The following is a 16,844-nucleotide window of genomic DNA, read 5'->3' as shown; positions in this document are numbered from 1 at the left end:
AGAAGGTCAAATGCTTTGAATCTATACCATATGAAGGACAATTGAATGAAGGGGGCATTTTTGGTCCTGAAAAGAGAAGGCTCAGGGAAGATAATAGTTTCAAATATATCAAGGGCTCTCATGCAGAGAGGCATTAGACTCGGTCTTGTTTATCACTAGAAGAAGGAACTAGGAGCAATGGGTGGAAGTTGCAGAGACAAATCTATTTTTGAAACTAGGAAAAAAATAAACCTCCTAATAGCTTTAATTAAAGCTACTCCAAAGTGGAACAGGCTGACTTACGAGGTAGTGGGCTTCCTATCACTGGAGGTCTTTTGGCAAAAAACAAATGAAAACTTGCAGGATGTTTGTTTTGGGATATGGGTTCAAATAGATGGCCACTGAAGTCCTTCCAACTCTTGAGATTCTAAGATTTTATAAAAACATCCCCAAATCTAAGACAATATCTAAAGAATTGCCAAAACAAATACGAAAGTATGACCAGGAAAGCATACTGTACTGTAATATACATGAATCAAAGGGTTTAGAGGTCAGCAAATCAAACCCTCAAAATTCTAAGGATTTTCTGTTTGTCATTTCTGACAGAGAAATATCTATTTTTGTTTCTTTGATGCAAGAATCTTTTCCATTGGTAGTACATGTACTTATTTCACAGTTTTGGAGTGAACTAATACCTACCAAGCAGCAGCAGTACAATATAAGAAGTGACTAAACAGAAAAGGACTAGAACCAAAAGGAAGGTAGGGGGACATGAGATTAGTCTAATCTTCTAGGATCACATCTTCCCAAAAGATTCTACTAGGAATGGCACATTAGTGAGAGAACAGTACAGTCTTGAGAATAAATGGATAATATATCATTAAGCCTGTTTAAAGCAAATGAAAGAATTACCTACTCTAACGAGATAGGAATTAGGAGCCCAAACCATGTTAAATCTGGTCAATTGAGAGTTAATGAAAGTTCAAAGATGAACTCGTTTTTTCTTTCCAAAACTAACTCTCCCTCTCAAGTGCCCTATTTTTGTCAAACGGAACACCATTCTTTCCATTTCATATCTCCTCTGTCTTCCCTCTTTAATACATCTTTAATACAACTGCCAGATTAAATTTCTTTATGCATTATATTCAACTGCAAATAAAATCATGGGACCAAAGTTTAGCCAGACTCTTCTAGCTAGTATTACTCTGATGCCTCATCATGGTGTGGAGGTGACCTTGGGTTTTTGAAAGCTATACTAGTGAAACGCAAGCTTTGACAGATCCTGTTAAGTTAGAAAGGTTTTAAGCATGGGCCCAGTGATGGACTGCATGTCCATTGTTCAAAGTCCAGACTAGTTTAATTTGAAGAGGTTTATTGCCAGCATAGAACAAAGGGTGATGCATTTTTAGGCCACCAAAACTCTTGAAGACCATTTACTAAATTTTAGAGTTACTCACTGGAAGGAGGAAGTACAAAAAATTACAGTCTTGAAGTATTGAAGAAATGCACATAGTTTTGGTCACTTCAACACTCTGATCAAAGCCCTTCAATGGCTCTCTATTACTTACTAAAAAAAGTTCAGAATCCTTAACGGATCACTCAATTCCCTCCATAATTTGACCGTGCTCACCATAATGCTAGCCCAGTGGTGTCAAACTCAAAAAGAAATAGGGTCGGTGAGCGTACATAAGAATCCCTGCCAATAGTACACTGACTAAGAACATCACATATTTCATGTAGTTCTATGTTCTATTTTTTTGTTTGTTATAAAACAAGAACATATGGATTGCTATTTATGTTCTCGTGTTTTTATTTTGTTAAATATCCCTAATTACATCTTAGTCTGTTTCAGGCCACAGGCCAAGGTGTGTGACACCTCTGTTCTAGCCAAATCTGACTATTAACTACTCCCCATACACAACCTCAAATTTTGTTTTCACGCCTTTTCTCACTTTCCCTATACTGAGAAATCCCTCTTCTCTTCCTACTGAATTCTTATCCATCCTTTAACGCCCAAATGAAATATTTCATCTATGAAAATTTTCATAATTCCCTCAGATGATAATGATCTTTCCATCTTTGGATCTCATAAAATATTGTGCTTGTATCTTTCTTACACATTTTTCACGTACAAATGTTTGTAATTGAAAAAAAAATACTTCTGCTTAGTGCATTCTGCGCTCTATGATAACAAGAAACATACCTTAACCAAACTATGTATCTTGGCCAGCACCTAGTGTTATGCCCACATTAGGTATTTAATGAACGCTTACTGTGAAAGAAAGCCAAATAGGGGCAGTTAGGTGGCACAGTGGATAGAGCACTGGACCTGAAGTCAGGAGTACCCGAGTTCAAATCTGGCCTCAGACCAAACACGTGACACTTAATAGCTGTGTGACCCTGGGCAAGTCACTTAACTCCAACTGCCTTAAAAAGAAAAAAAAAGAAAAGAAAGCCAAATAGATCACCTTTGCAAGTTTCCAAAATACCTACTAGATCGTCCTTTAGGACTGCCCTCTGAAGGAAAGATGAAAGCATACATTAAAAGATAATTTCTTGTAGGTCTAACCTCTTCAAAGAAACACAGAAAGAGGAAAAAGATATATATGTACAAAACTATCTCTAGCAGCTTTTTTCATGGTAGTCAAAATTTGGACACTAAGAGGGTATCCTTCTATGGGGACTGGCTAAACAAATTGTGTTAAATGAATGTAATAGAAATTACTGTGCCATAAGACATGGTGAAATAGACAATTCTAGAGAAAATTAAGATCTTTATGAACTTATGCAGGACAAAATCGCAGAAGTAGAACAATTTATACAATGATTACAATATTTTAAAGAAAAACAACTTTGAATGACTTTAGAACTGGATTTTAAGATTCCTGAGATCAGGAACTGTTGTTTGCCTCTTTTTTGTGTCCCCAGAACTTAGCACTGTGTGGGGCACATAGTAGTGTTTAATAAATGTTGACCGATTAATGAAACAGACCATTTCATCTTAAGATGAAGAACTTAAAAAGCAGAAAGATATATACAATATTCAGACATGGCTAATGTAGGGGTTTGTTTTGCTGGGTTACGTAGAGAAGTATTGAGGAATTTGTTTTTAAATTTAATTTGCTTAAGTTGGGGGAGGAGGGATTGAGGGGGCAAACTATTTTTTAAAAATACTCCTACTTGAAATTGTTTTTAAATTAAAGGAAAAAAAAGAAACATAGTTCCTGGAAATACAGGATAAAGTTCTCTCCAGAGAAAATAATGCTTAGTGTATAGATGTTCCAGGAGAACTATCTACATTATATCTTCTTTATATCAAGATTTACATAGTCCTTTTATGTCCTTATATGAAGATGGTGCCAGTCAAAGGGAAGATATTCAATGGCTAAATGAATGAAGGTACCCAAGAATTTAAAATGTGTCTAATTTATATAATCTCTTGCCATTATCTTAATATCTTACCCTAGCTGACTGAGAAGGAAGCTGGTGAGAAGCTATAGTTTGGAAGTGCTACACAAAGCAATATGTCTTCAAGTCAACGTTAGTTAAAATTTAGGAGGTTCTAATCTCTTGATAAATTTAATAGGCATAAGGCATTTATTAAATGACTTCTATGTGCTAGGTACTGTGTCAAGCATTGAGAATCCAAAGAAAAGTGAAAATAGTCCCCCAAACAGTCTCTGTCCTCAAGGACCTTATAATCTAATAGAGGAGCCAACATGAAAACAACTGTGTACAAACAAGATATATACAGGATAAAATTGGAGATAATCTCAGACAGAAGGCACTAGTATTAAGCAGGACCAGGGAAGGCTTCTGTAATGCCTCCTATAAAGTCTACATTAAAAACAGATTTGAATAAATTCTCCTATTAGTCATCAACACAGGGCTTTTTAAAAAATTCTGTTATTACAGATGACAAATGTCAGGATCATTCCAACAGTGTTAAATTTTCTTAAATTTCATTTAATTTATAAGAATAAAATATATGAATTTATACATATCTACACTTGATCATATTTCTATAATCATCAAGAAGTAATTATTCTGTGTTAATTGAAATTTCTGGAAAATAGCTTATTATGTGCCTAGAGATTAAATGTAGAGTGGCTGTGCATATATTTGTCTAAAACCTGCAGTGGATGCCTTGGGTCAATATTGACTTATGGATTCCTAATGTACTTTTAAAACACATAATTTTGAGAGCAAAGTGTGCTGTAGAGAACATTTGGTATCACAATAATTAATCTGATTTCTTTTTGCAGACAAACAATGCAAGTCTGTTAGTAAATGTTTAAACAGTTTAGAGCAAACACATTCTAGATACCATATAATTTATTGGCGTTCCAGAGCCGTAAGTATTTAATTTAAAATAAAGATCTAGACAGTGTTTTACTCATATCAAGGTAAAATACTTATTCTAGTGCACTAATACCAGCATAACAATACTTTCACTTGTCTTTTAAACATCAAAAAGCAGAATAAATAATGCAAATAAGAATCATTAGTTCAATCACAAAAATAAGGAATAGATATCAAAGGAAAGGAAGTTTGATACTATCACTTATCCAACATTCATTTAGCAAGTATTATGTATCAACTATGTATTTGATACATAGAGTACTGATAATTAACAATGTAAACTTAAAGTTATAAGTCCCATTCACAAAATCTCAGTGATACTCTTAAGATGACAAGTTTTTATTCATATTAGTTGTACAGGAACATTCTGAAGTATCACAGAATACTGTTTCTCATTGCACTGTAAAACTTACTTAGACACTAGTATGTCTTTTTATATGCTATGAAGAACAATCAGTTTCTAACATCCATTTAGAGGATGTCCAATTAGCTGGTGATGCGAGACTAGCGTTCAGGAGAAATAATGAGGTTGGATATATAAATCTGGGAGTCATCTGAATAGATTATAATTTAACTCAGGAGCTAATGAAGTTATCATGAAAGAGTACAGAGGAAAAAAAGGAGACCCAGGACAGTGTCATTCCACAGTTAGGGTGCATAACATAGATGACGATTCAGCATGTGAGACCAAGAAGGAGCAGTCAGGAAAGCGGAAGGAGAATCACCCTTGTTTAGGCCCATCATCTTTTACCTGGACTACTGCAATACACATCTAACTGGTCTCCCAGTCTTCAGAGTCTCCCAATTCCAATCCATCCTCCACACAACTGCTAAATAATACATATTCCTAAAGCACAGGTCTGAGCATGCCACTCTCTTATTCAATAAACCCTAATGGCTCCCTATTACCTTTAGGATCAGATATGAATTTCTGTTTGTTTTCTAAAGTCCCTCACAACTTGGTCCCAAATTACCTTTCCAAATCTGTTATTCATTACTCCCTTTCTTGTACTTTGTAATCGACCCAGATTGATCTCCTCGCTTTTCCTTACACATGGCACTCTATCTCCTATCTCTGTATCTTTTTCGTCACAGTTTTTAGGTGGTCCAATAATTATTTTTCCCCCCGTTACAAACTTGAGTAGTCAATCAAAACAAATTTCTACTTTGGCTATGTCCAAAAAAGCTTTGTCTCATTCTGCATTCTGAGTCCTTTACCTCTCTATCAAGACCTGGGTAGCACGTTTCATCATTAGTCCTCTGGAATGGTAAAGAGCTCAGCATAACAGTATCCCATTACATTTATATACTACAACTTATTCATCCATTCCCCAATTTACTAGCATCCCCTTATATTCTCATTCTTTGACACCTGAAAAAGAGTTCTAAATATTTCTATACCTCCTTAGTTTGTTTTGCTTCGGATTAATCCTTCCTTGAACCTGCCATCTCTTTAAACCTCTTTCATTCCTTTACCCTTACACTATTTCCCTGTTGAAATTACTTCTGTACTCAACTGTGTGTATATTCTTTCTCTTTTTGACCACTGTAGATGTGAGTATATTTCAAGTATCAGCCACTGCCCTTCTTGCCCCCTCCTAGTTTGCACTGATGTGTACTTAAACACAACATAATTTCCCCTAACCTTACTTTTCCTTCTTGTCCATCTCTCCTATCCCCCAGTGTCTTTTTCCTCCATTCTCAAGATAAAGCAGAACCACTCTCAGGCTCTGTTTAATTGGACTCTCTCTATGAGCCCTGATGATGATAGAGTTCAGAGGGGATATAGGCATCATCTCCCTTATTGGAATGTAAGCAGTTAATCCTTATCTAGTCCTTTATCATTGTTTATTCATGTTTACCTTTTTATGTTTCTCTTCACTCTTGTGTTTGAACTTCAAAGTTTCTCTGGAGCTCTGATCTTTTTACCACGAGTGCGTGGAAGTCCCTTATTTCATTAAGGGTCCATTTCTCCCCTGTAGCATTATACTCAATTTTGCTGAGTAAGTCATTCTTGGCTGGAAGCCCATATTCTTTGACTTCTGGAATAATGTATTTCAAGTTCTTTGTTCCTTTACAATAGTGGCTGCTAAATTGCGTATGATCCTGATTTTTGGCTCCTCAGTATTTGAATTCTTTCTTTCTGGCTGCTTATGGTATACATACATACATACATGTATACACACATACATACATGCATACACACACACACATATGTAAAATTTTTTTTTACCTGGAAACTCTGGATTTTGGCTATAATGTTCCTGTGAATTTTTTTCTCTCCTTGTTCTGTTTTCTGTGTCACTTGTTTTTGCTATGAGATATCTTACATTTTCCTCCCAGTCTGTTAACTTTGTTTTTAATATTTCTTGTTACCTCAGAGCCCCTGGCTTCTATTTGGTTCATTCAAATTTTTAGGGCGTTTGTTGTTTGGACAAGGTTTTGTACCTCTTGTGCCAAACTTAATTCCCTTTCCAATTCTTACTTCCATAACTTTAAATTCTCTTCCACTCCCCCCCAAAGTGCTCTTATTTCATTTATAAAAAAAACAAAAACAAAAACATTTTTAACTCTTTTTTAAACTCTTGCCTCATTTCTTCTAGGAATTCTAGTTGATTTTTGCCTAATCTTTGTATTTCTCCAAAGCTTTGCAAGTAGATGTTTTGGAGCCATTCTCTTTTGGGTTTGTGTCTTGAGCTGCCTTGCCACCATAACAGCTATTCATGATGTGATTCTTTTTTTTTTTATTTTAAATTTGCTCATTCTTTCAGACTTGATGTTAGGTCTGAGCTCTTTAGTATTTCTGGAGGGAAGGTCTGGACTAGGACTGTTGTTGCTGCTTTCTTGGGGTATAGAGTGTTGTGTTATTCTAGGATCTCAGGGACCTTTAAGCTTTCTGTGCCCATTAAGAGGTCTAATTCATGGCAAGGTCTTATTGCTGCCCTCCTGGTCTGAGCTCTGCAGACCTGAGTATGGGTCTAAGGAAGAGCTGATTGCTGCTAGACTTGGACCCTGTCAGTCAGCTGGAAAGTCTGTTGCTTCACAGTAGCAAATTATAGGCTTCCCTTTGGTCTGGGATTCCTGCCTTGGTTATTCCTCTGCAGGCTGGGCTAGATGCTGGAAGTAAGACAGTGCTCTGGAGTCTGACCCACAACATTGCTGCTGCTTGCTTCTGAACTTCTTCCTTTCTCCATACACTGCTCAGACTCTCCCTACTCTGCACAGGTCTCCCTTTCAGTATGCACTGGATCTATGACTTGGAATTGGGTAGTGGGAGACAAAGCTGCCAATTTGTACCTGTCCCCATTGAGATTCCCCTCATAGGTCTAAGATCTCCTGTTTTGCTGATGTACACCTCTCCTTGGGCATGGGAGTGCTCAGTGAGGTCTGACCAAGATAAGGAGAGTTAATTCAAGTAATGTCCTTCAAGAGACTGAACTTTTAAAAAAAAAAGTCTGAAATTTGGAAGAAGGGGAGCACTCTGAATCTCCCCAAGATATTAGTTATTAATAACCACTTCTCTCACAGCTAGCTAAAAGGCTCAGCAGATTCAGAGTGACTCCTTACCTCTTTGAGTCTGGGGGGACTAAGTCTGAGATCTACTTTGGTATAAATCCAAGACAGCAAAGGTAATATGGGCAGATAATTTTTGCTGTATAAAAGATCTAGAGTTTTCTGGAGGACTTCAAGGTAAACAGAAATCAACAGTACAACATAACCAAACAAAGTTGATCTCAAGTTATAATAAGAAAAGGATATGTACACCAAATGGGAGAAGTTTTATTTCTAGTGTACTGTTCCTGGTCAGACCACATTTGAGCACTTTGTTCAGTTGTCGAAGCATATTAGGAAAAATATTGAAAATATAGTTTCGATACAGAGGAGGATCAACCAATCAGGCAACAAGCATTTATTAAGCACCTATTATGTGCCAGGCACTGTGCAAAGCACTGAGAATACAAATACAAGGACACCAAGGTCGTGAACGTGTGGTGGCACTAGAAGAATGGTAGTGCTTTTGATAGAAATAAGGAAATTCATAAGAAGGGTGAGTTTGGTGGGAAGTACAATGAGTTCTGTTCCTTCGTGGCACCTCACCTATGATATTCTCACAATGGGATTTTAGCTGGAAGTTGAAGGAAGCAAGGGATGCCAGGAGACAGAGATGATAAGGAAAAGAATTCCAGGCATAGGGAGAGCCAGTGACAATGCCTATGGTTGGGAGACACATGTTTTGTGCAAGGAACAACAAAGAAGCTAGTGTCATTGTATCACAGAGTATATATGGGGAGTAAGCGATAAAGAGGATGAAAAAGTAGGAGTGGGTCAGGTTGTAAAGAACTTTAAAAACCAAATAAGGGATTTTATATTTAATCCTGGAGATGACAGGGAGACACTGGAGTTTATTGAGCTGATGTTGGGGAGAGGTGACATGGTCAGACCTGCACTTTAGAAAGATCAATTTGACAGCTGCGCAGAGGAAGGACTAGAGTAGGGAGAGACTTGAGGCAGGGAGACCAACCAGAAAGCTACATTAAGAAAATGTCTGGGCATGAAGTGATAAGGGCGAGCACTAGGGTGGTGCTACAATAGTGGATCCATGCCAGTACAATGTCAGAGAACAGAAGGGAGAATAGATGATAGATGTTATGAAGGTAAAATTGGCAGGACTTCACAACAGATTACATAATTGCAGGTGAGAGAGTAAGGAGTCAAGTAAGATCCCCTATGTGTGAGCCTGAGTGAATGGAAGGATGATGATGGTGCTATTGATAGTAATATGAAAATCTGGAAGAGGGGAGGACTTTGGGGGAAAGATAACAAATTAAGTTTTGGATAAGCTTAGTTTAAGATGTCTATAGGACATATGGTTTGAGAAAAACAACTGAGATTTGAGACAGGAGATTGAGAGAGAGGGTAGGGCTGGATAAGTAGATCTGGGAATCATCTGCATAGAGATAATTAAACAAATGGGTATGCATGAGATCACCAGGTGATGTAGTATACAGAGAGAAGAAAAGAGGGTGCTGGATAGAGGCTTAAGGGGAACTTACAGTTAGTGGATGAAGATCTATCAAAGGAGAATGAAGACGAATAGTCAGACAGGTAGGAGGGAAACCAGGAGAGAGCAATGATATGAAAACCTAGAGATAAGAAAGTATGAAGGAGAAGAGGGTGTTCAAAGGATCAGAGGCTACCATGAGGTCTAAGAGACTGAAAATTGATAAAATCTTCATTAGATTTGGTAAAAGAAATGAAAGCACTGATTATAAACTCTTCAAGGGGATCAGCCACAAAAGGAAAAAGAGATATGGGATGATAGATAGTAGAGATGGATGGATCAAGTGAGGGTTTTTTGAGGAAGGAGATGCAGGCATATTTGTAGGAAGTAGGTAAGCAATCAGTAGACAGAGAGAGACTAAAGATTAGTGAGGATGATTGAGGGACAATCTGAAAAAGAAGATGGGACAGAATGGGATTATTTGTTACATAGCAGGATTAGGAGAAGGGCTACCTCTTCATGTAAGACAGGGATAAAGGAGGAGATAGTGGTGGAAAACTGAGTGATGTTAGATGAGGGGGAGGAAATAATAATATAAAGAGGTTTGTAGAATGGCCTTAATTTTTTCAGTGAAATATTAGGTAATATTTTCAGCTGAGAAGATTGGAGGAAAGGGGGAGCCATGGAAGGTTTGAAGAAGGATGAAAAAGTCTGGAAAAGGCACTGGGGCGCATAGGATAATGAATCTATTAAGGAGGTATAAAAGGATTGTTTTGCCACAGTGAGGGCCCATTTGTAATTATGTAAACAAGTTTGTAATAGAGCCAATGACACAGTTTCATGATTTTCTCCAGCTTTGTTCAGTAGCACATGAGTAGGAATGAAGGCAATTTTATTTTTAAAAATTAATTCTGTGAGACACTATTCTGGCCATAGTCAATAAGGGATTTGTTTTGCTTGAATATGCATATTTGCTACAAAGGTTTTTTTCTTTTTTTCTTTTTCCCAGCAGAGGAAGAAAAAAATAATAGGAATAATGCAAGGTGAGGCTTGGCAGGGCAAGACCAGTGATAGGATGAGGGGACAAGGGATTTCAGAGAAGAGAACAGTGTATAGTTGAACTACGGCTCATCAAGGGGTGAAGTGGTGTATATCCTGTGCAGGGGTGATGGCCTGGAAAAGAACTGAGGGATGAGAAATCATAGTAAGGACAAAGAACAGGATTTAGGGTTGCAAGGCAAAGAGAGAGGCAGAATGATTAAGAAAATTTTAGAGTTCAAAACATAGAGGCAGAACACTTGTGAGTGATAGAAAGATCCAGGTTATTACTATCTTTGTATACATCTGTGGTAGGGTGGTGAAAATATGCCACAAAAGGTTTAGTTGAACAAAATACATATGCTTAGCCTACTAATTTTCATTATCTTAGATTAGCTGTCTTCAAGTGTTTGAAGGGCTGTCATGTGGAAGAAGGATTAAATTCCCTCTACTTGGCAGAATCAAGAAAATAATACACACAATGACAACAATAATAATAATAGCTAGCATTTATATAGCATTTTAAAGTTTGTCCATATGATTCTCACAACAACCCAGAAAATTGTGCTATCATTATCCCCATTTTACAGATGATGAAACAGAGCCACAAAGAAATTAGGTGACTTGCCCAGGGTAATATACTTAATAAGTGTCTGAGATAGGATTCATACTCAGGTTTTCCTCATTTCAAGTACTACTTTCCATGCTTGCTGCCTCAACAATGTAAATGAAAAGAACCCCTACAAGATGATCGAAAATGCATATTGCAAAATTGCAAGGAATAAGTTTGACTCCAAAGAAGAGATATGAGAAAACATTTTCCTTTATTCCTTTGTAGAGGGGGTGAGTCCTTGTGTGTATAATATTTCATATATTGTCAGTTTTTTTTGATATACTGATTGGTTTTGTGGATTTCTTTTCTCTTTTTTCTTTTCTTTCTTTTTTTTTTTTAAAGTTACTTGCTATAAGGAATGGCTTTCTGGGAGGGGAGGGAGATGGAATACAAGGGGAAATTTAAATGATTAAAAAAAACAGAAGATATCAACAAAAATTTATTTTAAAAAATTCATTCTGTGAGACACAATTCTGGCCATGGTCAATATGAGATTTGTTTTGCTCAAATATGCGTATTTGTTACAAAGGTTTTTCTTCCCCTTTTTTCTTTTTCTCAGCACAGGAAGAAAAAATAAAATGCTTGCTGATTGGGAAAAAAAATAAGTTAAAATTAATTCTCCTTGACCTCACAGGGCAAAAGTAGGAGCAGTAAATAGAAGTTGATAGGAAAACTTCTTAATATTAGAGCTATCCAGAAGTGAAACAGAATTTTTTGGGAAACAGAGTTCCTTCTTGCTAGGTACCTTCCAGTGAACACTGGATTATCACTTGCTGGAGAAGACATGGAGGGAATTCCTGTTTAAGTTTAGTTTGGACCAGATGACTTCAGAAGTCCCTTCCAAGATTTTGGAAGTAAAAAAACTGCCCCAATCCACAATACACATATTATTTTAGATGTTTTCTAATGGAAGTCTCATAAAACCAAAAATATAAAAAATTATACCGAGATCTTTATATGGATCAACTGATGAATTAAACAGGCTTTTGTTGAGAAATAAAAGCTTCTCAAAATTTTAAGCTATATCAGTGACATCTTCTCAACAGTACAAAGGCATGACTATGACAAAGGGATCTCTGTTTGCTAATAATTGACATAATACAATTACCCATTTCATAAACCACAGACTGTGTGAGAAATAACTTTGACCAAAGGATTAGCTTCATAAATAACTTTTTTATATGCATCTAAATAATGTGACAAAAAGAGAAAGGCAAAACCCTAAAATGATCTTTTATATTTGCCTAGGCAGTAACAGCTAAAAATAAACTACTTCTTAGTTTGGGCTATTAGCAGTACAATTTAGAGGGATTAGCTTTATTTTCATCCTTAGGATGGAAGCAACATTTTATAATGCCTTTATGATAAAAAGATGAAACAGTTGTGTGATTCTTATAACTACCTCACCAAAAATAAATTATTATTTTTTAATTTTTTGTAGATTCAACACATACAGTTTAATATCCTTACCTGAACTGTCCGTCCTGCATGGATATGCTCTTCGTGCAACCGGTCCCAGAGTCTGCATCGCTGATACTACACAAAGAAAAAAAATACCAAAAAAATGCAATTTTTCATCCTTAGGATTCAAGAAATTCCTTCAGGTTCTGAAATTTTCAGTAATAATGTCCTTCTTTAAGATGATTTTTTTTCTCTAGGGTATGGCTTTAGACCTTTGCTATAAGAGAACTATGCTTGGGCCTGAGATCCTATACGCTATTTCAGAAGCAAATTAAGTTATTTCTCCAATTTATTACAACTACTAGTAGTACTCTAGGGACAGTACACATTTCTCGAGAAGCAGAGAAGGGAAGTGGAAGCTACAGGCCACAATTGAGATCTACAGGCCTTGCTTGAGATCTGTGTGAGCTTTGAGGAAGGGAGATAGAGCAAAGGAGTTAACTTGGAGATGACAAGATCACAAATTCAGAGCTAAAAGAAACCTTAAACTCATCTAATCCCACACCCTCACTTTGCAGATGAGAAAACTAAGGTGCTCAGAGATACAGGTAAAGTTACAAAACAAACTAGTGAAGTGTAACTGTCCTGAATGAAGTCTTTGTCAATCCCACTTGATTCTCATGCTTTTTCTCTGTTGATTTTTTCAATGCATCCAATATTTAGCATGTTTGTACATAGTTGATTATATGTCATTTCCCCAAATGGACTGTGAGCTCCTCGAGTGCTAAGACTATCTTATACCTTTCTTTGTATCTCCAATGCTTAGTAGCACAGTGCCCAGTACTACACTAAGTGAGCTTTTAATAAATGTTTATAGCCTGACTACCAGTCAGTCAAGGTATTGTTCCACTGTGATTAAGTAAGTTCTTCAACAGTCTTTCTGTGACACATACATAAGACATAAACTGCTGCACAATGGAGAAAAACCATACACTATTAGTGAGCTGCAGGAATCATTTATCTGTTCTCATCGTTAAGAGTCTAGACACAGGAAGTTACCAACTTACAAAGGTTTTGTGTTCCAAAAGTTCAAGTTTAGAACTTAGAATAATTTTTCCCCAAGAAAAAAATTCTGAATGATGCTTAGGTTCCAGGTTAGTCCACAAAAGCTTATTTAATCCACAATGTTGCTGAAATAGCACATATTTACAATGGAAATAGCAAACATCATTGTAATATTAGTAAATGAACAAAACAAAAAAATAAATTAAGTGGAACAAGAAACAATGTCGGTACTTGCTCCTGAAATGATGGAGAAAGTCAGGAAATCATGTAGAACTTGTCCAATATAGAGTTATGCTGCCAAAATTCATCTGGGCCTTATTAGTCAGGGGCCTTTTTCATAACAGGTACAGATTCACTATCTAATGCATCTCGGTGCCAATATCAAGCCCCAGCAACTACCTCTAACAAGTACTTTTTTGTAGAGTTTATGTACTTTATTTTGTTTTAATTTTTTTATTCTAAGTTCAAACACCAAAAAAGTACATTTTGCATATTCACAGTCAGAAATACAAAAAGGATTGTATATAGGAAATTGTCCATCTCTATTTCACACTGCTTATATTATTTTTTTTGAAGTACACAGGAAATTCCATACACTACTTTCAAAACTGTCCCCCTTCTACTCTGATCAATACAATGATCCAAGACAATTCCAAAGGACCCATGATGAAAAATGCTGTGCACCCCCAGAGAGAGAACTGATGAACTCTGAGTGTAAAGTGAAGTGTACTTTTTTTTACTTTATTTTTCTTTATTTTTTAACATGGCTAACATGGAAATATGTTTTACATGATTTCATATGTATAACTGATATATTGCTCTCCTTCTCAGTGGATGGGGGAGGGGTTGGAAGGAGACAGAATTTGGAACTCAAAATTTAAAAGGTTAAAAATAAGTATTTTTTAAAAGATTTAAAAGATTAAAAAAAAGAAAACAGAACTTTATTCTGTTCTCCTCTGTGCATTTTTAAGTGTTCCAATGGCCCACTTTTTGGAAGGCAGCACTATTGCTAAGCCCTCTTACCCCTTACTTCCCCAACTGATTGAGAAAGGGAAAAAAAACAAAAACTTATACAAATAACATAATCAAGAAAGTCTAGTTCTTGAGTTAACGTATTTCTATATTAAATTGTGTGTTTGTACATACGTGTACATATATATGTATGTTTAAATGTTTTAAGTAAAAATGAGGTTCACTTGATACTTGATACTCCAAATCTTCCTCCATGTTTTATACACTCTCTTTTTGGATAGCTCTGGTTACTAGAAAGTTTTTTCTTACATTAAACCAAATTGTGCCTCCCTTCCAACAATCAGTCTCAGTTCTCCTTTTCTTTCTGTAGCAATCCCTCTCCTCCTGTGTGTGTCTGTGCTGCATGCACATGTGTGTGTGTATGTATGTGATATACATATATAATGTCTAATGTATATATGTCATATATATATGTGTGTATGTATATCATGTCTAATCTCTTTTTTACCTGTTAGCTCTTCAAATATCCAAAGATAGCATTTTGCCATTTTGTTGTTTACACTTTCTTTTTCGGTCAAACCTAAGTTCATTCTGGGCTTCAGGCCTCCTTGACCTTATTCTTATAGGCTATACTAGTTTGTTTGTTTTTAAATTTTTATTGTTGGTTATATGTACCTGCTTCCATCTTTTGAACATGTCCTTTTAAAATCCAAGCTTATCATAGATCTCCCACTGCAACAACATGGGTCTTTTAAGAATATCTCCTTTTCTTACTGAGACAATATTTTTATTGTGTCGTCAGAATTTCACTTGAAAACCTACCATTTTCCTCAATCATCTTTCTTTTTGGCATCTCAGCCTATGATATTATACCTATCTTTTCTCTGAACTGTCTGAAATCAGCTTGTCTAAAGTATGCCTATTTATTCATTCTCCTCCTCAGCTATTACTAACTAAAACATGGCACAGTCATATTTCTCTAAGGCTCCAACTGTTTCCACTTCACCAACCTATTCTTTCTTTACTGTTGGTTAAAATTAGGTCCAAACAGATCCCCTTATTCTTTCTTTTACTTTTTGAAAGACAAAATTGTCTGCTGAAAAGAAATTATCTCATAAATTCTTGCCTGGATAAGTTAATTTTAATATACATTATGGTATGTAATATAAGCTAATGGTGATGATCCTATGACAGAGAGCTCCAGGTGTTCACAGTACATTGCTTTCACTGTTTTCTACAGATATAGGGTGATTTAATTAAAGCTTTCCTCCAATTTATTCTGTATTTTTTTTTAGAATAAAATCAGGTGGCTGATGTTCAATATAATAAATATTTTATCTTTCAACACTTGGCTTTCTCCAACAATGTGTTCTTTTGAAAGTAAGTCATTGTCTGATTTCTAGGGTCCTCAATATTTTCTCTTTGCCCACAGTGAACTGTACTCTAGTTAAACTTCTTTATGCATATACGTATACATACACACACATATAAAACATACCTTTAAAATGTGCTGCTTAATTCTGTACAGATGGAAAGTCATAATCCATTAAATAATTAAACAATTATCTGAAGACCTATTATGTATAAGGCGCTGTATTAGATGAAGACCAGAAACCATCTCTGGAAAAAGACCAAATGACCAGGGACATGAAGTAAATTGCAGTCAAGTATTATATGCTAGCATTGAAACTAAGTGCTTACTTTGAAACTATACATATACAGTGCATATGCTATATTATTTGGAGACTTTCTGTAATTTCACAAATACTGGAACATAATAATAAAGCAAAGTAAACTTCCTACAAAAGACTGAAAGATTTAGCTCAAAAGGAATTGAAAGAATGAGGAACTGAGGGACTATAAGAGGGAAAGACATTAAGAAGGAAAATAGCATTAAATATAAGGGGAAAGAAAGGGAGAAAGGCTATCCTTCTTGTTCAGTCTGCTTTCCACAACACCTCCTGAGGTTTCTTTCCCTAGTCCTTTGCCTTACACCTAGTATTCTCCCCAATTACATTCCCCAAAATGAACCTCTCTTCATTCCTTCCTCTGAAGCAGCTGAGGTCCCCCTCCCCCGCTGCCAGAAAATATCTCCTGAATAGTTTATGACTTCTGTTCCCTACAACCCCTAGTTTGTCATTTGTGGGCAAATGTCTCCAAAAACTGAAGAGTTAATTTGTGGCATATATAGCATTATTTAGCAAACAACCGGAGGTGGGGGGGAGAAGAGAATGAGGGGAAAGGTAGAAAAGAGAGTCAAACACACATCAGCTGTGTACTAGGGAAGACAGAGATCCTTTATCTGCCTACGAAAGAAAATGATTTTAAGTCAAAATGATAGGGAAAGGGACATAACTATGGCTAGGCAATAACGCTACTGCCAGAGACACTGTAGTGAGGGCTGTATCAGGA

The 16,844-nt window shown here is 36.2% G+C and overlaps 1 protein-coding gene across 3 annotated transcripts in view; it reads right to left on the bottom strand.

Annotated features, from left to right (window-relative positions):
• The window catches only part of LOC114025787 (syntaxin-17-like), an 86,497-nt gene that overhangs the window by 56,750 nt on the left and 12,903 nt on the right, over positions 1 to 16,844 (bottom strand). For all 3 annotated transcript variants that reach the window (XM_027839305.1, XM_027839303.1, XM_027839306.1), the window contains exon 3: positions 12,465 to 12,530. In XM_027839305.1, coding sequence (XP_027695106.1) covers positions 12,465 to 12,530 — 66 coding nt within the window. The remainder of the gene's footprint in view (positions 1 to 12,464; positions 12,531 to 16,844) is intronic.

The sequence above is a fragment of the Vombatus ursinus genome, unplaced genomic scaffold (assembly GCF_900497805.2).
Source record: "Vombatus ursinus unplaced genomic scaffold, bare-nosed wombat genome assembly UNPS02014832.1, whole genome shotgun sequence".
Classification (NCBI taxonomy): Eukaryota; Metazoa; Chordata; class Mammalia; order Diprotodontia; family Vombatidae; genus Vombatus; species Vombatus ursinus.
The sequence above is the reverse complement of the archived record's forward strand: the minus strand, read 5'-3'. Positions and strand labels throughout refer to the sequence as shown.